Source organism: Suncus etruscus, chromosome 12 (assembly GCF_024139225.1).
Source record: "Suncus etruscus isolate mSunEtr1 chromosome 12, mSunEtr1.pri.cur, whole genome shotgun sequence".
Taxonomy (NCBI): domain Eukaryota; kingdom Metazoa; phylum Chordata; class Mammalia; order Eulipotyphla; family Soricidae; genus Suncus; species Suncus etruscus.
Window position 1 is genome coordinate 31,301,598 of NC_064859.1, and position 21,450 is coordinate 31,323,047.

The 21,450-nt window shown below is 37.2% G+C and overlaps 1 protein-coding gene across 1 annotated transcript in view; it reads left to right on the plus strand.

The window, feature by feature from the left end:
• The window catches only part of VPS54 (VPS54 subunit of GARP complex), an 84,547-nt gene that overhangs the window by 54,800 nt on the left and 8,297 nt on the right, over positions 1 to 21,450 (plus strand). Inside the window, exons 12-20 of the mRNA XM_049784727.1 lie at positions 1,324 to 1,658; positions 3,564 to 3,693; positions 4,350 to 4,531; positions 5,436 to 5,548; positions 8,729 to 8,792; positions 15,144 to 15,249; positions 16,139 to 16,226; positions 18,210 to 18,331; positions 18,441 to 18,521. Of these exons, the coding sequence (XP_049640684.1) occupies positions 1,324 to 1,658; positions 3,564 to 3,693; positions 4,350 to 4,531; positions 5,436 to 5,548; positions 8,729 to 8,792; positions 15,144 to 15,249; positions 16,139 to 16,226; positions 18,210 to 18,331; positions 18,441 to 18,521 (1,221 nt within the window). The remainder of the gene's footprint in view (positions 1 to 1,323; positions 1,659 to 3,563; positions 3,694 to 4,349; positions 4,532 to 5,435; positions 5,549 to 8,728; positions 8,793 to 15,143; positions 15,250 to 16,138; positions 16,227 to 18,209; positions 18,332 to 18,440; positions 18,522 to 21,450) is intronic.

Here is a 21,450-nt window from a genome sequence, read left to right on the forward strand (position 1 = left end):
CTGGCCAATCTGAGCAGGCTTTTGACAGTGTAGCTTCAGGTCCAGAACATTGTCTAATTTGCATGCATAAAAAGCCTGCTTGGATTGGCTGAGTTAGAGAGGCGGTCCAAGCAGCCTTGCAGTGATTGGTCCCTTATCATAGGTACCTTTTCTGGCAATTCCCTGGTGGTGTCAGTTAATCTCTCCCACTACATGAACCAAACAACACCCCATCCTCGGACCCTAGCACAGAACACCAACACGGTTAGCTGGGTTTTGCCAGAAGTGGCCCCCAGATCTGTTTGGGAACCCCCAAGAAAGAAATTTGGAAACACTGTGGCCTGATTTTTAAACATTTTCCGGATATACTCGGTGTATAAGACGACCCCCGATTTTCGGCTGACTTTTTTTGTTTCAAAAGTCGTCTTATATGCCGGAAAATACGGTAAATATCTAAACCATGGAGCCCACAACACTGAAATCATGAGATACAAATTTTAATAACTAAACTTTAACTTTAATAACTTTAAATAACCAAATTTATTAAAGTTAGTAACCAAATTTAAAAAGATACCTGTTAAGATGGTGAACTGATAAGTGGAGGGGCGTGGGGAAAGGATGAGATATGGGCTGGACTCTGGGAATGTTGGTGGAGGGAGGTTGACACTGATAATTGGGATTGGTGCTGAAACTGTCTAAAAATCAACTATGAATAACCTTTTAAGTCATGTAGCTTTAAATAATTTTTTTAAAAAAGGTTTTATTAAAGCATCGTGAGTTACAAAGTTACTCACAGTTGAGTTTTGTTTTGTTTGGTTTTGGTTTTGGTTTTTGGCCACATCCAGCCACACTCGGGTTACTCCTGGCTCTGAGCTTAGAAATCAGTCCTGGCAGGCTCAGGGAACCATATGGAATGCTGGGGATGAAACCTGGATCTGTCTTGAATTTGAAAAGCAATCACCTTACCATTGTGCTATCACTTCAGCCCCAATAATTTTTTTAATTTAAAAAGAATATGGAATATTTTTTCTTTTAAGCAGATACATTACTGGTTCTCCTGACAGAAATTAATGTTATATTTAGTACAAACTAATTAAAAATGTTTGTTATAGATCGTAGGAAAATAAATTTTTATTTCATTTTAATAAATGAAAGCATACAGCACTATTCCTGAACTTTAGTAAGAACCCACTTCTTTTGAGTTCTTTCAGTAAGTCACCCTTACTGACAAAAGGTTGTAATAATTCTGCTATGCCTGATCTTAACTAATTTAAAAGCACACACATATATAATTCATTTTGGGAATTTGAAATACAAGTTATTTAAAACTCTGTTTTCTTGTAGGCAACTTTAAACATTATTCACAGTGTTGTTCTCTCAGTTCTTAACAAAAATCAAAGGACTAGAGAATTAGAGGAGATTTCACAGCAGAAGAATGCTACAAAAGATAATTCCTTTGACACAGAAGTGGCTTATTTAATCCATGAAGGCATGTTTATAAGTGATACATTCAGTGAAGGAGAATTAACACCTATGGATACTACCTCTCAAAGAAATGCTTCTCCAAATAGTGAACCCTGTAGCAGTGACTCAGTATCTGAACCAGAATGTACTACTGATTCTTTATCCAGCAAAGAGCAGACATCATCTTATGCGACATCAGGAGGTGTGGATATTATGTGAGTATGGTAATGACTCCAATTTAACAAGATTTTTACTCTGGTTTAAATGAGATTGTTCAGTTTATTGAAAAAATATGTAAACTTTAGTCTTGGATTTTAATTAGCAAAAATAAATTAATTTGGTGCCCAAGTGATGGCACAGCGGTAGGGCCTTCATGTGGCTTACCTAAGACGGATGCTGGTTTGATCCCCGGTATCCCATATGGTCCCTGAGCCAGGAGTGATTTCTGAGTACAGAGCCAGGAGTAACCCCTGAACGCTACTGGGTGTGGCCAAAAAATTAATTTTATAAGCGTATCTTTTAAAAAAAAAAGGGAGATATAAAGCAGTGAATATTGGACATAACTGAGAATCAAGGATTTTTTTAAATTAAAAATTGCCAGGGACTAGAGTGATAGCATAGTGGGTAAGGCATTTGCCTTGCACTCAGCTGACAAGTTTTGATCCCTGGCATCCCATATGGTCTTTGATCCCTGGCATCCCATATGGTCTTCTGAGCTTGCTAGGAGTAATTTCTGAGCACAGAGCCAGGAGTAACTGCTGAGTACCACCAGATGTGGCCCGAACCCATCCTTCCCAAATTGTCATTGTATGGGGCTGAAGCAATGATATAGAAGGCACTTGTTCTGCATACAGCTGACCCAGCTGTGATCCTTGCTATTCCATATGATCCTTGGCATCCCATATGGCTCTACATTCAGACTCAGGGAACCATATAGGATGCCGAGATTCAAACCACCATTCATCTCTGGATCAACTGCCTTGCACGCTGCCAACCCAGGTTCTATCCTCGGCACCTGTATGGTCCCCTGGCCTACCAGGAGCGATTTCTGAGCACAGAACCAGGAGTAATCCTGAGCACTGCTGGGTATGGCCCAATCCAAAAAAAACAAACAAAAAAATGTATCTTGGAGGGTGAAAATTGATGCTCTGACACTTTACTTGGCTCATGGCAACACTAAACTGAATTGTTGGCTTATCATCAAGACTTCTTATGTCTTAAAAGAAAACCTACATTTCGTTTTGTTTTATTTCGGTTTTTCGGCCACACCCGGTGACGCTCAGGAGTTACTCCTGGCTATGTACTCAGAAATCGCTCCTGACTTGGGGGACCATATGGGACACTGGGGATAGAACTGTGGTCCGTCCTAGGGTAGTGCGTGCAAAGTAGTCAGAGACCTTACAGCTTGCTCCACCACTCCGGCCCCTGTTTTGTTTTTTAATAAAAAGCAAAATCTTGGCTGGAAATGTGATGCATTGGTAGAATATCTGCTTTGCATAAATGAGTCCCTGGTTTTAGTCCCAACACTGCAAAAAATGTGGGGCCAGGATTAAGTGCAGAAAGGAAAAAGAAAAACTTCCTGTAAATTGTCCTATTTTTATTGCAAGTTCATTGAGGATAGCAACCTATTGTATACTCTACTAACTGGTATTTAAAATAAAGTAGATAACTCAATAAAATTTAATACAATCGAATTGCATATGAACTGTCATTAATAATTATGAGTAGACCTATTTGTCATGAAATAACATTCCTTTATTCCTACTGGGTCGTGAAGGTACATAGCATATGTTGACACAGATACCAATTGTCCCTGAACTAAAACATTTTTGCTATAATTTTAGTGTATTTTCAGTATAAATTCAAATTTAATATATAAATTTCAATATAAATTCAAACAAATATTAAAGATACTCATAGAAAGAAAATGACTGGTGGAAATTTGAGTAAATTATTATCTGATCCTATAGTAATGCTTCATCTCAAAAACTATACAGTGATATGCTGCAGGATTTTCCCTACAAAATGAATGTAATAGTATTTTGCATTTTATTAACAGGTCACATGTGGAGAGTAACATGTTCAAAATTTTCTTTGACTTAACCTTCTTTCATTTTCAGGATCAGTGAAGACATGAAATTAACTGATTTAGAATTAGGAAAGCTGTCAAATAATATCCAGGAACTATTGTATAGTGCCTCAGATATATGTCATAATCGAGCCGTCAAGTTTCTCATGTCAAGAGCAAAGGTTAGTTATTGTTACTTTAGATATTTATGGAACCAGAGAGTATAATGGGTAGGTGCTAGCCTTGGTCAACCTAGGTTCAATCCATGGCACCACATTTGGTTTCCATAAAAAAAAAACTTTAGATATTTTATATGTAGCATATATATTTTAAATATCTAGAATTATTCCCTTGCTATATTTGTGTTCCCATGGTGCATTTTTATTTTTATACTTATAAGAATAACACTGGTGTGATGCATTAGGGGGATACTGAAATGTAAAATTAAAATAGGGAATCTAAAGCATCTTTTTCAATTCAGTATTAAAGTTCTTACAAATGTGCCAAGATAACTGTTAATGTTAAATTAATAAGCTATATTATAAAGTTATATGTATAATTGTCTATATAACTACCCAATTTTTTGATACAATTAGTAATTTGAATTTCTACAGTAATGTAGAAACTTGATAGTATGGCCTGAATGTAGTTGAACTACTATATTGTAAGAATAAAATTTAGACATCTTAAGTTAGGAAACTTTATTAAAATGATTAAAATGATGAAATGAGATTATTTTATATTTTAAAAACATAACTTACACTTAATAAGCCAAGTTGGTTTTATAGATTATCTATATTTGGTAATGTATTCATAAATTTTTGTGTTTAAAATTTAGGATGGTTTTCTTGAGAAGCTAAATTCCATGGAATTCATAACACTTTCAAGATTGATAGAAACATTTATTTTAGACACTGAGCAGATCTGTGGAAGAAAAAGCATGTCTCTTCTTGGAGCACTTCAGAGCCAAGCTAATAAATTTGTTAATAGGTTCCATGAAGAAAGAAAAACCAAGCTCAGGTATCATTGCCATATTCATTCTTTACTTCATAGTTTTCCTTTTTCTTTACTGCACAGTTAATTTTAAAAAAGGAAACAATAGGGTCATTAGAGTAGTGCAGTTGGTACATCACTTGTAGTAATATGATTCACACAGGTTTGATTCCCAGAACCCCATGTGGTCCTCAAACGATCCCCTCCCAGGAGTGATCTCTGAATGCTGTACAGCCCAATGTGGCCTTACAAAAAAAAAAAAGACCAAACAAAAAAGAAGAAAGAATTGTTTGGCCATTCAAATTTCATAATATCTTTTCTTTTTAATTAGGAAAAGTTAATGAAATTAAATCACAATATATTTTGAAGGTGGAGTTAGGGTGTTTATACTAACATTAAAGTACTTATGGGGGTGGAGAGATAGTACAGTGGATAGGATACTTGCCTTGCATGCAGCTGATCTGGTTCAATCCCTGCCATCCTATTTAGTCCCCTGAGCCTGCCAGGAGTAATTCCTGAGTGTAGAGTCAGGAGTGCTGTCAGGTGCAGCCCCCAAACAACAAAATAAATAAAATACAGGAAGTTTCTTACTAGATTGATGTTACCTCCCTACTTAAATTGAAGTTAATTTTGTTTCAGAACCCTGAATATTTCCCCAAATATTTGTATTATTTGTGAATGATTTAAGTTTATGGTTTTGAAAAGCGTTGTATACTTAACAATATCTCATAACCATTACTTATTAAAAATCCAGTACCTTGTATTGCATGAGGTCTGCTTGAATTTAATTATATGTAATTTTTATTTTTACTAAAACAGTACCAATCTTACTCAGCACTTTTCTTTTCAACGAAGGAAGATGTTAAGAAATATTACTAGTTTGTTTTTTAATGTTTTATATTAAAATGCATTTCCTTTTACATTTGAATAGCCTTCTCTTAGACAATGAACGCTGGAAGCAAGCTGATGTTCCTGCAGAATTTCAGGATCTTGTTGATTCTATAGCAGATGGGAAGATTACTTTACCTGAAAAAAAATCAGGGGGTATGTGCATTCTTTTCACCTTTCCCAATTTTAAATTGTTCATTCTTTAATACGTAATAATTCCTTATTTAACAGTGTCATTTGAAAGGACTCGTTTTGAGCTGATATCTCAATGTTGTTATTGTTTTCAGGAAAATATTTGTGTTTATAGTAATTTAAGATAATGTATTAACTGTTAGTCATATGTGACACACTGGGCCATGGCTTTACATTAATTGCTCCAGTTTATCTTCCTCTCATGAAGATGCTATTGTTGAATTTGTTTGATAGTGAAGAGGTTGAGACTTGAAAGGGTTAAGAAAATAGGTACAAATATGTAGTTGAAACTAGCTTTCTATCATTTTCGGGCTATGCTATTAACCACTGTACCATGTTGTTTAGACATACATGCTCATGGATGAAACACTAGTAAGCTTTTCTGTATCTGAAGCCAGAGATAGTTATAATTCTACTTTAAAGGGACCAGTGCTAATATATCAAGTGACACAATCATTTCCAGCTTTAGTATTTCATAGCATGATAGTTAGATTATTCTTCAGTAATAAGTAACACAAGAGGTGACCCTGGACACTACTTTTTCAACAAGATAGGTTTGAAAGAAAGTGAGTGATGAAGAGGCAGATAGATATAGGGGAGACATTAGAGAGATTGCTCATTCACTTAGGGACTCGAAAGAAACATTTGGGGAATGGAGACTGGGCCACACCAACTAGTTCCGGGGGTCACCTCACTGGCACCAAGCATTCATTGCTGGGGTTGCAAGGCAGGCGCCTTAATTCTGTACAGCTGAGGAGAAGCATTTTTAAGGTAGGAAAAGCTGAATTGTGGTTTAATGCATAAAAGAAATAAGGAAGTTTAATTTAAGATAAGGGTGAGGTAGTGACTATGGAGTCAGGCTTCTTAGAATTGAATCCAGAGTTTAAGAGAAGGATTATCTTTTCTATCACTGTGATGAAAAAGAGCAGATATAAACTAGACTAGTTTATATCAAACAGCAAAGAATGGAATGAGTTAAGCAAATTTCCATTCTCTGCACTCTTTTTTTTTTACAGGCCACACCCGCTTGATGCTCAGGGGTTACTCCTGGCTAAGTGCTCAGAAATTGCCCCTGGCTTGGGGGGACCATGTGGGATGCCAGGGGATTGAACCGCGGTTGCGAACTTTCTTTGACTAGCGCTTGCTACCTTACCTCTAGCGCCACCTCGCTGGCCCCTCTCTGTACCCTTTTTAGAAAAAAAATTTGAGCCCATACTGAGTGGTACTCAGGGATTACCCTTGGCTCTGCACTCAGGAATTACTCCTGACAGTATGTGAGGTACCATATGGGATGCTGTGTGCACTATACTATTGCTCTGGCCCCTTTACTGACCATTCTAGTAAATAATGTTTTCTTTTTGTTTGTTTGTTCTTTTTTCCTAACAATCTAAAAATCCTTGGTCGTTATTCATTCTCCATTCATTTACTTGAGTTCGTAGTTATTTGGCTTGGCATTGGGAAATTAAGGTTAGTGGAGAGAAGCTGTTGCTGTGGGTTTACTGATATTTACTAGACAGGCTTTTACCAAGCACTTTACATTGTTATCTTATTTACAAGTCCATGAAATAGATGTTTTTGTTTTTTTTTGGGGGGGGCCACACCCGGCGGTGCTTAGGGGTTACTCCTGGCTGTCTGCTCAGAAATAGCTCCTGGCAGGCACGGGGGACCATATGGGACACCGGGATTCGAACCAACCACCTTTGGTCCTGGATCGGCTGCTTGCAAGGCAAACACCGCTGTGCTATCTCTCCGGGCCCTGAAATAGATGTTTTAACTATTATTATTCCCATTGAGAACTAGCATGGCAAGAAGAGTTAAGTGACTTTTTCTGCAGTGCTCAGAGGTTACTCCTGGCTCTGTACTCATGAATCATTTCTGGTGAAGTGGGTGGGGGGCGCATATTGATGCCAGGGATCAAACCTGGGTCAGCCGCATGCAAGGCAAATGTCCTCCCCACTGTACTATTACTCCAGCCCTGAATTTTAGAGAATTCCTTTAAAAAGTTGTGTCCACAAAAATTTAATGTGGAGCTGGAACTATGTAGCTATAGAGCTCATTGATCTTAGGTATGCTTTGAATGCAGGAGGCCCTGAGTTTAATCCATGGGTCTCTGAGCACTGTCAGAGTGACTCCATGCATAGAGCTGGGAGTCGCCTCTGAGCACTGCTATGTGTTCACAAAACGAAAAAGCAAATTTTATGTGACATACAGAGTACATTAGGAATTGGATTATACTGTCTCTTTTCTTTCAAGCAAAGACATCCAATATCTTAGAACTCAGGCATTTAAAGTTTTGGGATGCCTTGCCCCTGGTAATCTAGTTAAATTGACTGGGTCATGACACTAATTTTGTCTGTTGTTCTTTTTTACCTTAATATGCTTAAATTTTTTAGAATTAGAAGAAATATTTAGTGAAAATAAAGAAGCCTAGATTAAAATCTTATGAGTGAACTCTGTTATCTCCTAATGATTAACAAAATTAGTTTGTAGTTTAATCATTAAAATAAAGACAGCCAGTTACAGTGCTAGTTCTTTTGCCTTTCATACTAATAACTTTTCAAAATTAGGGGCTGGAGCAATAGCACAGTGGTAGGGCTGTGATATGGGAACTGATATGGCAAGAAGAGTTAAATAACTTCTGTACATAATGACCAGAGACAGACTCGGGTTCGATCCCTAGTATCCCATATGGTCCCCCAAGCCTTCCAGATGCGATTTCTGAGCACAGAGCCAGGAGTAACCCCTGAATGCCACTGGGTGTACCCCCCAAAATAAGATAAAATAAAAATTACCTATCCTGTAAAAGACCCAGAGGATAGGTAGTTTCTGGTTATTATCTCTACCAGTGGTAGCTATCATGAAAGATAAATGGTATTCAAGTTTATTGGATATAGATAATGAAACTCAAAGAACTTCAAGTAGTTAAATTAGCACAAGTTCAGGTTATATATTTAAGTAATTGGCAGCACAGAAACTCTAATCCAGATTTCTTGAGTTTCAAACTTCTTATACTTTGCTTCCCAAAAAGAGATATTTATTTTCAGAAGTAAGCAGTTCTTGATCTTCAAAAGAAACTGTCTTAATCAACTTTTCCTTATTTTGTTTCACCTTGTACCCATGTCTCTCATTTGCTTTGCTTTGTAGCTACAGAAGAAAGGAAACCAGCTGAAGTTCTCATTGTTGGGGGACAACAATATGCTGTTGTTGGGTGAGCCATACTTTAATATGTTGTATCAGTTATTTCAAGCTTGGGTCTTCTGGGGTAGTCTTGTGGCTGAGCAGCAAAGTACACGAGACGAGGTTTGATCCCTGCTTCCACAAAAATATAAATAAGGCTTTCTAATTCCCTCTTATTATGAATTGGAAATTTTGTTGGATAACAGATTTTTAATCTTATGAAGTGTTTAAAGGAAATTTTGTAAGATTTTTTTTTTCTGGCGGAGAAGGGATCCAGTGGGCCACAGGGGCTTCCTCCTGGCTCTGCTCTCAGGAATCACTTCTGATAGTGCTTGAGGGACAGTCTGCTGTGCTGAGTATCAAACGAGGCCAGCAAATGTTTCTGATAAGTGCTTTGCTTTGCTATCTCTTAGACTATGATAGCTTTTTATTTATATTTTGTAGCAGTTTATATCTACTTAGAACAACACTGGATTAACATAAAGAGAGTTAGATAATGTTTCTCATGTAACACAAAAACAGAAGTCATAATAGAAAGTGGTGTCATGGCTCTCTACAGTCTTACACTCCCTGCAATCTTAAACCATATGCTTTTTCAGTATGTAATCTTTAGTATAGTAGTTACAATTGTAGAGTTTTACTAGTCAGATCTCAATCTCAGGTGTTCTTTTACTCTTTGTGACCTTGCACATGTTTCTCTGTGTGCTTCAGTTTATTCTTGTGTGTAGACAAAACATAGAAATTAGTAAACTTGAGAATTATTGGGAAATAAATAGGTGATTCATGTAAAAGATATAATAAAGTTCTGGTTCAAAATAAGTTGATATCTCAAGGTACCTTTGGATGATTGAACCCAGACCTTCTGCATGCCTAATGTGCTCAAGTCCATTGAGTTCTTTCTCCAGCGCTGAGTCCTTCCTTCTTTTACAAATAACAGTTTTTCAAATTCAAATTAGATAAAAATAAATAAAGTTCCAGTGTGGGTGTGCCTATTTGAGACCCTAAGACCCACCCATTTCTGGGAGGGGTCTTGGGAGCCGGATAGTAGGTGTAACTTTACCTGCGAGCCCCTCCCATTCCTGGGAGGGGTCTGGGAAATGTTAGATAAGGGTTGGACCAAGGGAATTCGGCCCTTTTGGCTTTTGCCTTTTGGCCCTGCTGGGCTCTCTGAGGGAGATGGCTGAAAGAGGATAAGACGCAGGGCAAGCCTAGGATGGCTGTGTGCTTGAAAGGTTATGAATAGGCCACACACACGTGGTGGCTAGGGCTTGAATAAAGTTGCTTCCTGACGCCTGACTGTGAGTGAGTGATTTCACCTGGGCCTGGGACTCGCCGACTGCATGGAGGTTGCAGAGCCACGTGGGCTGGATGGCATCCTCCACCATCCAGCCCCATCCTTAATTATTTAACACTACAGTTCCAGTATACTTTTTTGGTTGTTTTGTTTTTTATTTTTTGCCTTTTGCTCCACACCCAGCTATGTTAAGGGATTACTCTTGGCTCTGTGCTCAGAAATCAATTCTGGCAGGCTCAGGGAATTATATGGGATGCTGGATCGAACCTTGGTTAGCCACGTGTAAGGCAAATGTTGTGCTAACACAAACCTTTTGTGCTTTCACTCCAGTTCCAGGTTCCAGTATTGTTTCTGTATTCTTGTCTAGTACTACACACCTTACTTTTAAGTGGTTGATTAAAATAATGTTTTATTATTTAACAATATAATTTCAGTATTTTTGGCTTTTGGGAGTTTTGGATCACATCTAGCAGTGCTCAGGGCTTAATCCTGGCTCTGTGCTCAGGGATTACTTCTGTATGGTTTAAGAACTTTTATAGATAAATGATCTTATTTGGTCTTTTAATTTATTTTTATTCTTATTTTTTTATTATGAGAACAAAGATGTAAAGAAGGTAAAGTTACAATGGGAAGACAATCACCCATAAACAGAATTCTCAGAAGAAATCCCCTTGCTGACACCTAAAATTTTATTTATTTTTTTATTGAATCACTGTGAGATTCAAAGTTAAAAGGTTGTTGATAGTGAGTTTTGGTCATGTAATATTCCAAAATCCATCCCTTTACCAATGTCATTTCCTACAACCAATTTTCCCTCTTGACCACCCAAAGCATGCCTCTATGGCAGACATATTTCTCTCTCTCTCTCTCTCTCTCTCTCTCTCTCTCTCTCTCTCTCTCTCTCTCTCCTCCTCTCTCTCTCTCTCTCTCTCTCTCTCTCTCCCTCTCTCTCTCTCTCTTCTCTCTCTCCCTCTCCTCTCTCTCTTTCTCTCCCCCTCCCCCTTTCTCCCTTTCCCTCTCCGTCTCCCTCTCCCTTTTCCTCTCTTCTAGGTACCATGGTTTGCAATACTGTTATTTAAAGAGTGTTATGCATATCACTTTAGTTTCTTTCAATTCCATTTTTTATCCAAAGTGATCATTTCCAGCTATTATTGTCACATTGCTCCCTTCTCTATTGGTTTTGTTTTGTTTTGAGTCACACCCAGTTGTGCACAGGGGTTACTCATGGCAGAAATCATTCCTGGCAAGCTCAGGGGACCATATGGGATGCTGGATTGGCCGTGTGCAAGACAAATGTTCTGCCCATTGTGTTATCGCTCCAGTCCAGCCTCCCTTCTCTGTCTTAACTGTACTAGTGTTCTTGGGTTTTATGATCATACTTTGGATTTTTGTTTTTATGTCCCTCAGATAAGTGTGATCATTCTGTGTCTGTCCTCTCCTTCTGACTCATTTCATTCATTATAATTCTCTCTGTATCTATTCATGGACAAGCACATTTCATAAGTGCATTTTCTCTAATAGCTGCATTGTATTCCATTATGTAGATGTACCACTTTTTTATTTTTTAATCCACTCATCTGTTCTTGGGCACTTGGATTGTTTCCAGATTCTGGGTATTGTGAGTAGTACTGCAAATGAACATAGAGGTGTAGATACCCTTTTTCCATAGTTTTTAGGCCTCTAGGATATATTTTCAGAAGCAGTATTTCTGAGTCAAATGGAAGTTCTAATTTCCAGTTTTGTTTTGTTTTGGTTTTTGGGTCATACCTGTCGGCATTCAGGGGTTAATTCTGGCTTTGCACTCAGAAATTGCTCCTGGCAGACTCTCGGGACCATTTGGGATGCCAGGGATTGAACCAGAGTCCATTGGGGATTGGTTGCATGCAAGGTAAACACTCTACCACTGTGCTATTGCTCCGGCCCCAATTTCCTTTTTTTTTGAGTTAAGTTCATATTGTTTTCAAAAAAAGGCTGGACCAATTGACATTCCATCCAGCAGTGAATGGAGTTTTTTTCTTCTGCATCCCTGCCAGCACTGGTTGTTCTTGGTGTTGTTGTGTTTTTTTTTTTTTATGTATACCAGTGAAGTGGTATCACATTATAGTTTTGATTTGTATCTCCCTAATGATTAAGATGTGGAACTTTTTTTTGTGTGTGTGCCTTTTGGCTCTATATATTTCTTCTTTGAGGATGTTTCAGTTTATCACTTCTCTTCATTTTTGGATGGGATTAAATTTTTTTTCTCCTTAAGCACTACCAATTTCTTATACATCTTAGATGTTAATCCCTTATCAGATATATTTTGGGTGAATAGCTTTTGTTTTCTGGTCATTGATCCCTTTGAGGTGCAAAACCTCTTAAGTTAATGTAGCCCCATTTGTTTATCTTTGTTTTTACTTGTTTGGTCAGTGATGCTTCTGCCTTTAGCTTCAATGTTATAAAGAGTTCTGCACGCTTCCCTCTGTATATCTATGATTTCAGGTTTGATATCAAGGTCTTTAATCCATTTTGAATTGACCTTTGTGTACGGTGTCAGGAAGAGGTCGAGTTCAGTTTCTTGCATATAGCTGACCAGGTTCCCCATTACTTCTCATCTCTCTCCCACCCCTCTATTTCATCTTTGTCTTTCTATAGTATATTATACTTCTTTTGGTCTGTTTATTTTCTTGATTAAAATCTGAATTTATTGAAGTTGTGGATCAGTGTCATCTTTTACACACACACACACACACACACACACACACACACACACACACACACTCAAATTAGGGGTCTCAAATCAGTTTACCTGGGGGCCACAGGAGGCAAAGTCGGGGTGTTCCTTGAGTGCAAAATCAGTAGTAAGCCTTGAAATTGGGGGGTGTGACCCAAACAACTAAAACAAAACAAAACAAAACAAAAAAAGATTCCTCTAGGGCAGGGCCTCAAAATATTGTACATAGGGTCGCAAATTTGAGACACCTGCGCTTAAAACTTAAGTTTTTTGTTTATTTTGTTTTGTTTTGTTCTGGGTCACACCCAGTTGGTCTCAGGGGTTTCTCCTGGCTCTGCACTCAGAAGTGACTCCTAGCAGGCATGGGGGACCATATGGGATGCCGGGATTAGAACCGGGGTCTGTATTGGCTGCATGCAAGGCAAATGCTTGACTGCTATGCTATTGCTCCGGCCCCAAGATTTTTTGCTTAACTTTTCATTATCTTCTTATTTTTCCTGTGCTTGATTGAAGAATCCATTTGGCTTTCCAACTTTCTGGTTCTTAAGGTACTGATTATTATACCCCAAAAACTGAACTTCATGGACTGGAGCACAGCAGGATGTTTGCCTTATTTGCTGTTGGGACCGACTAATCCCCAGTGTCCCATATGATGGTCCCCTGAGCCTTCCAAGAGCGATTTCTGAGCCCAGAGCCAGGAATAATTCCTGAGCACTGCCAGGTGTGGTCCAAAAACCAACAAAAAACAAAATCAACAAGAACAAACCCAACCTGAACTTCATGTCAAAAGAGGGACTATTAATTACATCTTATGAATGAAGATTACAAAGATAGTATCAATAAAGCAGACTCTGAAGCACTATTTCTTTTACCTTTAACCCCATCATGGTCCTGTTTTGACCTTTTTCCTTGCTGTGGCTTCTCTTTCCTTCCAGTCAGCCCTTTAGCCTCATATGGTGACCATACCCCAGCTCCATTTACCTGGTTTTTACCTACGTCCTGATTGTAATATTTAGATGATTCCCAATGCATAAGCAGTGCTCTAAACTATGTATGGAAACTACAATAGTCTGGCAATTAATTGAACTGCAATAAAGTATAAATACTTTCTTAGGTTACTATTTTTCTTAATTCAATATTTACTGATATCCTACAGATTTGTATAACCCATTTAGCATGGGTTATTTTTTTTTGTTTTTTTTGTTTTTTTGGGGGGGGGGCCACACCCGTTTGATGCTCAGGGGTTACTCCTGGCTATGTGCTCAGAAATCGCCCCTGGCTTGGGGGGACCATATGGGACGCCGGGGGATCGAACCGCGGTCCGTTCCTTGGCTAGCGCTTGTAAGGCAGACACCTTACCTCTAGCGCCACCTTCCCAGCCCCAGCATGGGTTATTTTTTAACAGTTGAATTTGGATGTTATTGAATTTCATTATAGATAAAAGCTTGTGTTAAATTAAGTTCTCAGTAATGTCTCTTTTCAGTTATGACATAATATTATTTTTAAAAGTTTTTGTGGGGCCAGAGCAATAGCACAATGAGTAGGTCATTTGCCTGCATGCAGCTGACCCAGGTTTGATCCCTGGTATTCCATATGGTTCCCCTGAGCCCGCCAGGAGTGATTTCTGAATGCAAACCAGACATCTGAGCACCTCCAGATGTGGCCCCAAAACTAAAAATAGAAAAGAAAAGAAACTTTCGGTCTAAAAGTTTTTGTGACTTAGCAGTAAGTTTCCTAGAAGATAAACGTCTTAAAAGCCATTATAATTGATCTTTCCTCTCACTAAGAAAATTCGGGTTACATTTATTCAAGTTACGATTCAGAACCTACTACTAACCTGAATTTACCATATAGGTTTTTGGGCAACATATCAAAATTGGCCAGCAAATGGACTGCATGGCTTATTGAAATACTTTCATAAGGACAGGAGAGAGAGCATGGAGGTAGGGCATTTGCCTTGCATGCAGAAGGACGGTGGTTCGAATTCCAGCATCTCATATAGTCCCGAGCCTATCAGGAGCGATTTCTGAGCATAGAGCTAGGAGTAATCCCTGAGTGCTGCCAGGTGTGACCCCAAAACAAAGAAATACTTTAATAAAAATGCCATGGAGAGAATGATGTGTTTATAGCACAACATTTAAGAAAGTGCTCATTGTCATGTAAATGTTGAACCTAAAATAGCTGGACCCTAAAGTTGAGTTCCTCAGTTTATTACTCCAAGAGTCCTTCTTAATATTCTTGCCTTATTCTAGCTAGTCCCTAGTCTACTTTAGGTCAAACAATGTAACACTTGTTGAGATTAATTTTTATTTTACAATTCCGTTTGTTTTTTTCTTGTTTTGACCTCTTACTGGGTCATTTTTCTTTTCTTATAGAACTGTTTTGCTGTTGATAAGAATTATTCTTGAATATTGTCAATGTGTGGATAACATCCCATCTATTACTACTGACATGCTTACTCGTCTGTCAGACTTATTGAAGGTGTGTATGATTTTATTCTGTTAATGAAAAAAATAGTTGGAAGAAGTATTTCATTAGAGTATGATTAATCGTCCACCTCTAAGGCATTTCAAAGTTAAGATAATAAGGTTTTAATTTTGTGACATTTGATCGTGGTTGAATCACATGTTACTGGAGGAAGGCCACCTGCTTCCTCACTCTGCTTTTAGCGATTCCTCATTACACTCATAGAGTTGTCAATGACTTTGGAGACAGGAGATGATTTGTTCGTTAGGTGCTGAACATGACTGAGGCCACTTAGGTCAAAAAACCTGGACTGGTTTCAAATGTGCATGGAAGGAAATCACTGAACTTTACAAAATTCATCTCACTAAGGTTAGATATTTTTCTTAAATCATTCTTTCAGAACCATTGGTGTAAAATAAGAATGTGCTGATAATTTGATCCAACCATTTCTTAATAACAGATACTTTTAACTTCTAGCATAGAGAAAAGACTTTTTCAAATGTCTGCTATGTCAGTTCTATCCCAAAATTGCGTGTTAGGTGTTTTCGTTCAGAAGAATTTATTAACCATTTGAAAATCTGACTTGTCAAATAAGAATAACTGAAACGAACTAATTTTGTAAATGCGAACTAATTTCTGAACTATTGATTTTTAGAATTTCTCAACTTTTTTGTACCAGGCAGTGAATGTTATCACTCAGGAAGCCTTCCTTGTTCTTTGCCCTTTCTCCCTTGCACCCACTCCATTTTTTTTCATTACATACATAAATTCTAATTGCTTCTTCTAGAACAGTTATTTCTCCTTGAGTAAAACGATTTATTGTAGAACTGTTAGTAACTCATTGCACCACATAAAGAATAGTTTTTGATGTATTATTGGATATTTTTTTTCCTTCCTTCATTAGTACTTCAATTCAAGAAGTTGCCAGTTAGTTCTTGGAGCAGGTGCACTGCAAGTTGTTGGACTAAAAACAATAACTACAAAAAATTTGGGTATGAATTCTTACATTTAACTTATATCAAAGTGTTATAATAATTCTGAGAACTCATCGTGTTTTTTTATGACTGATGTTTTTATGGCCCTAAAAGTAACAAATGCTTAATTTTTGTATTACAAATGAAAATTTAATATCTGGGAAAGTATTATGAACAATTTCCATTCTAAAAGGTAGAATTACTCCCTCCACTAAACTAAATTTGGAAAAGCAAAAAATAAAAAAAAGATCAATTCCTGATCTCAGCTCACTTTTGCTTAGTGATAGATATGACACATTGATTTTGATTTCTTTCTGCCTCTTAGAAGTGTTGGGATGAGCAAAAAGGAAAGGGATGTATTTTACAAAGGAAATGGTTTTCATTTTTAAGAGAAGTTCCAGCTATTCTTGAAGCTCTTTGTATCTGAGATTCCTCATCAATTATGTATAGAAAATAATGAATTTACCCATTCATGGATTTTTCATGGGACAAAGACCAGGGCAACATATGGGAGAACCTTTTGCAAACAATAAAACACCTAGTCAGTACTGATCCTTTCCACTTCTCAATTGAACAAATTATAGATTTGATCCAAAAGCTTATCTCAAATTGTTCCCAGGCCCTATCCCAATGCCCCTATCTGTCAGACTCTGGACGTCTAAAAAATATCCATTCTGATAATATTTTATAAGCCCTAAGTTCATGTTAATATATTCATATAAATAAAATACCAACATCTGAAGGCTTCGCCATGAAATATTTCTTTGAAATTCTAAGAGGGTACTTTCCATAAAAGAAGGATCTAATGGAGCATTATAAAAGGGGAGGGGTTGATGGAGAAAATATTCAATATTTAATACATGAATAAAATAGCATTTATTTTTTTAAAAGGATTTTATACTTGCCCAGAATTTCAGAGAATATGACATAACAGATCTCAATTGTTTAATATAATTTTACTAAGAACTTCTGTAGAAAACAATTGGAGGGACTGGAGTGATAGCACAGTAGTAGGGTGTTTGCCTTGTATGCGGCTGACCCAGGACAGACTTGCGTTTGATCCCCATATGTCCCATATGGTCCCCGAAGCCAGGAGTAACCCCCGAGCATCACCTGTTGTGGCCACAAAAACAAAAACAAAAAAAACAAAAAAAAGAAAACAATAGAATAGAAATGTCCCTTACACTTAGTAGGTACTTAGCAACTACTGAATTAGAGATTTAATCTGAATTTGTCACACTCTTAAATTGCAATTCTAAAATTTTTTCCCTATTATAATTTTTGTAAAACGGTTTGGACTAATCAATTATTTAATTAACTAATAAATTACTTTATTTAAATATCATGGTATTTATTACATAGATGTCCATAAAACATTTGTTCCAAGACCAATCCCGCCATCAATGTAAAATTTCTTCCATTATTATCCCCAGATTTCCACCATTCCCAAGCCGAAAAGAAAAAAGAAAAAGACATGAATTATTTGGAGATTAAACCACTCTAGGAAATACTAATATATATGTGAATTACGTATGGGTAAAAGGTTATGAATATGTAGTATAATGAATCAAAAGTTATATGAATATCTAGCTCCCTCATCTAGTTTGATTTATTGGGAAATGCAATCTGATATATTTTTGTATACCAACTAATTTTCTTAAAAGAACATGTATTGCTGGGGCCAGAGTGATAGTGCAGCAGTAAGGCATTGGCCTTGCACGCGCTAACCCAGGACGGAACTGGGTTTGATCCCCTATGTCCCATACGGTACCCCAAGCCAGGACTGATTTCTGAGCTCATAGCCAGGAGTAACCCCTGAGGGTTACCTATTATGGCCCAAAAACCAAATAAAAAATAAATAAAATGTATTGCTTTCTGACACTACACTTTTATTTATGAAATAAATTTGAGTCTAAACAAAATTGATTTTAAAAAATATATAATTAATGTCAACTATATAATTTTTGTTTTTCTATGAAATTTCTACTCCTTGTTCTTCAGCTCTTTCTTCACGCTGCTTGCAGTTAATTGTGCACTACATTCCTGTGATCCGGGCTCATTTTGAAGCTCGACTGCAGCCTAAGCAATATAACATGCTTAGGCATTTTGATCATATCACAAAGGTATTTCTCATATTTCTACTGCAGTTTCATAAATTTAATTGTTAAATTATTAAATATTTTAAAGATATGTCTCTGGAACGTTCCAATGAAACATTATTTCTCATTATAGGACTACCATGACCACATAGCTGAAATATCGGCTAAACTTGTAGCCATAATGGATAACTTATTTGACAAGCTGTTATCTAAGGTAATGATTTTTGGAAATTATTAGACTTTGCTAAAAGGTCTGTGACTTGTCATTTTACAGAGATCCTTTATAAACAGCAGAAATACAAAAATTCTTTTGCATTCAAAGATTCCAATCGGTAGAATATTTATATAATAATTTTAAGGAGAATGTGGTCTGATCTGAGGCTGCCAGCAGTGACTTAATCCATAGTTGTCTAGCAATTCAAATTCTTCAGGATTTAATATAAAAACCAACAAGGTATTCAGAAGTTGTTGATATTCACCTTGTATAGGAATAATTACAATATAGCTCAGCAGATCATATTTAAAAAATTAAAATAAATAAAGATAATGAACCCACATGCTAAGAACTAGGTGAGCAATTCTGGAGTTAGCTGGCAAGAGAAATATCATGGTCTGCAGCAAGCCAGATTAGAGCTGGCTTTTATGGGGGGAAAAATAGCACCAATTATTATAAATAATCATAGGCCCTAACAATTGTTCTGTGTCCTTGTTTCTTACTGAGAAAATAGAATTCTAAAATTTCTACCATCACTATCACCACCCATGGCCCCAAAACCCATTCATTACTCTTTCCTCTGTGGAACAAAGGTTAGACAGGTTTCCACTCCATCTGAAAGTCAATCTTTATCTTAGATTCAAGGGCATTGATCAGTGATTCTCCTTTCTCTCTCCTTCATGTTTCCTCATCCTTTTTGCATTCTCACCAATGTAAAAACATGCTGTAATTCACCCATCTTTATGTTCTGGTTTGGTTTTGTAAGCTATGCTCATAGGTCACATCTGGCAGATCTGGGGTGGAGGGGTACTGCAGATCAAATCTGTTGGCTGCCTGCAAGTCAACTTTTGTATTATCATTCTGGGACTAAATCCTCCCAGATAGTCTGAATCCTTGAATGTGATTTTTGTCAGTATTTCTGTCCTTCTAGTGGTAGCCAACACTGTTTAGATAGATGTAGTATCCTGGGGTAAGGTTTTTGTTGTTGTTGTTATTGTTGTTTGCCTGTGTGTTTTTGGTTTGTTTCAGTTAATTTTTTTTATTGGAGGTTGGGTAGTGGTGGTTTGGGTCACACCTAGCAGAGTTCAGTGGTTAATCCTGGCATTTTACTCAGGAATCACTTTCTGCAGGCTCAGGGGACCATATGGGATGTGGAAGATCCAATTACTTGGTCAGCCAGGTTCAAGACACATGCCTTATCTACTGTTCTATCTCTCCAGCCCCTGTTTCTTTCTTTATTGTTTTGCTTGAGAATGGGCATGTTTTGTTTTTATAAGCCCTTACAATTGACCCGGATATGAAAGAGTTTGATACTACTTTTCAGTAACTTAAGACTTTGGCTTTGAGTAAGAATAGAGTTTAGGGTAATGATAATGTTTGTTCATTTTTCCATATGACAGCTGGTCACCTTCAGCATGCCTATATAACTAAAAGTGACTTTAGGAGTTCTGCCCTGATCCCTAGAGCTGATTGTGAGCCCCTTCTGAAGATCTATGGAGACTGATGAATGAGTACACATTCTCTTGTCACTAGGGTTCCTACTTAATCTAAATGTAGGCCTTACAAGATTTGCTAAAATCTGATTTCTTATTTACTTCTTTTGTGGTCTCTTATGTTCTGCCAAAAGTAAGACCATTCCTGTGTCCATATTTCTAAGAGAACCTCAATACACTTTGAATTTATTCTCTTGATTTTTATTGCCATATCTGAGTTAATGGACTAGAATATTTAGATGAATTATCCCAGTTTTTCCTCGTAGTTAGGCTTGTAAAAATATTTTCTTGCAACATTCTAGCTTTTATTTGTTTTTAGTTTGTTTTTAGACACATCCTCTTGACTCTGTCCTCAGAATAACTCCTGGCAAGTTCAGAGACAATAAAGGGATCAAATTTGGGTTGTCTGTGTGCAAGACAACACCCTACCTTCTATACTATCTCTATTTCTGAATTCTAGCTTTTATACAGGAAGAATACATGAAAATTTAATGAAAAGTTCGTTAGGATTATAGAGTGATTTACAAGATCATGTATACAACAGATTTGAATTGATATGGGTATGTCTTCTAATATGAATTCTTTCACTTATTTTCCTTTGAGATTCAGTAGCCCAGGGTACTATTCTGGAAGCCCTCATGATAAGAGATCCCCTAAATATCCTGCAACTATGTACCTGTAGCCTACTATGCTAGCTTCTAGGGATGCTGTAATGACGTGCCATGGATTCAGTGATTTAAAACCACAGAATGTATATTTTCATAGTTCTGGAGACGAGAGGTTCTAGATACTTTATTATATTGTGCTTCTCTAGAAAGGCTTTGAGGAAAATTTACCCTATCATGCCTATTTCTATGTCTTGGCACTTGCCCATAATTACTGCCTTTCTATGGCTTATTGAAACACCTTCCCAATTGCTGCCTTTTATCATGTAGTCATTTCCCTTTGTGTTTGTCTGAATTTACCTCTTCTTTCTTCCATAATGATACCAGTCAGTAGATTTAGTGTCATTACGATCTTATAAGGTTTCATGTGCACATGAATTTGGATGAAATACTGTTCAGCGCAGTACAAGGAGTACTTAAAATAAGGACACAGTTATAGCGAGATACTACTCCATATCACCTAGATGGCTGAAATTAAAAAATAAAAACAATAATAAATACTGGTGATGCTGCAGAGAAATTGGAACCCATGCAAAGCTAAATGCAATTATAAAATCATACAGCCACTTTGTAAAATAGTTAGGTACTTCCTTAAAAGATTAAAGGAACTTGGAGATAAAGTACAGTATTAAGGTACTGGCTGATCTTGGTTTCATCATTTACACTGCTTAAGTTTTCTTCAAGCACAAGCAAGAGTAATCCCATAGCATAGAACCAGGATAAGCCCTTTGCACAGCTGGCTATCTCCAAACACTACCCCTACCTCTAACT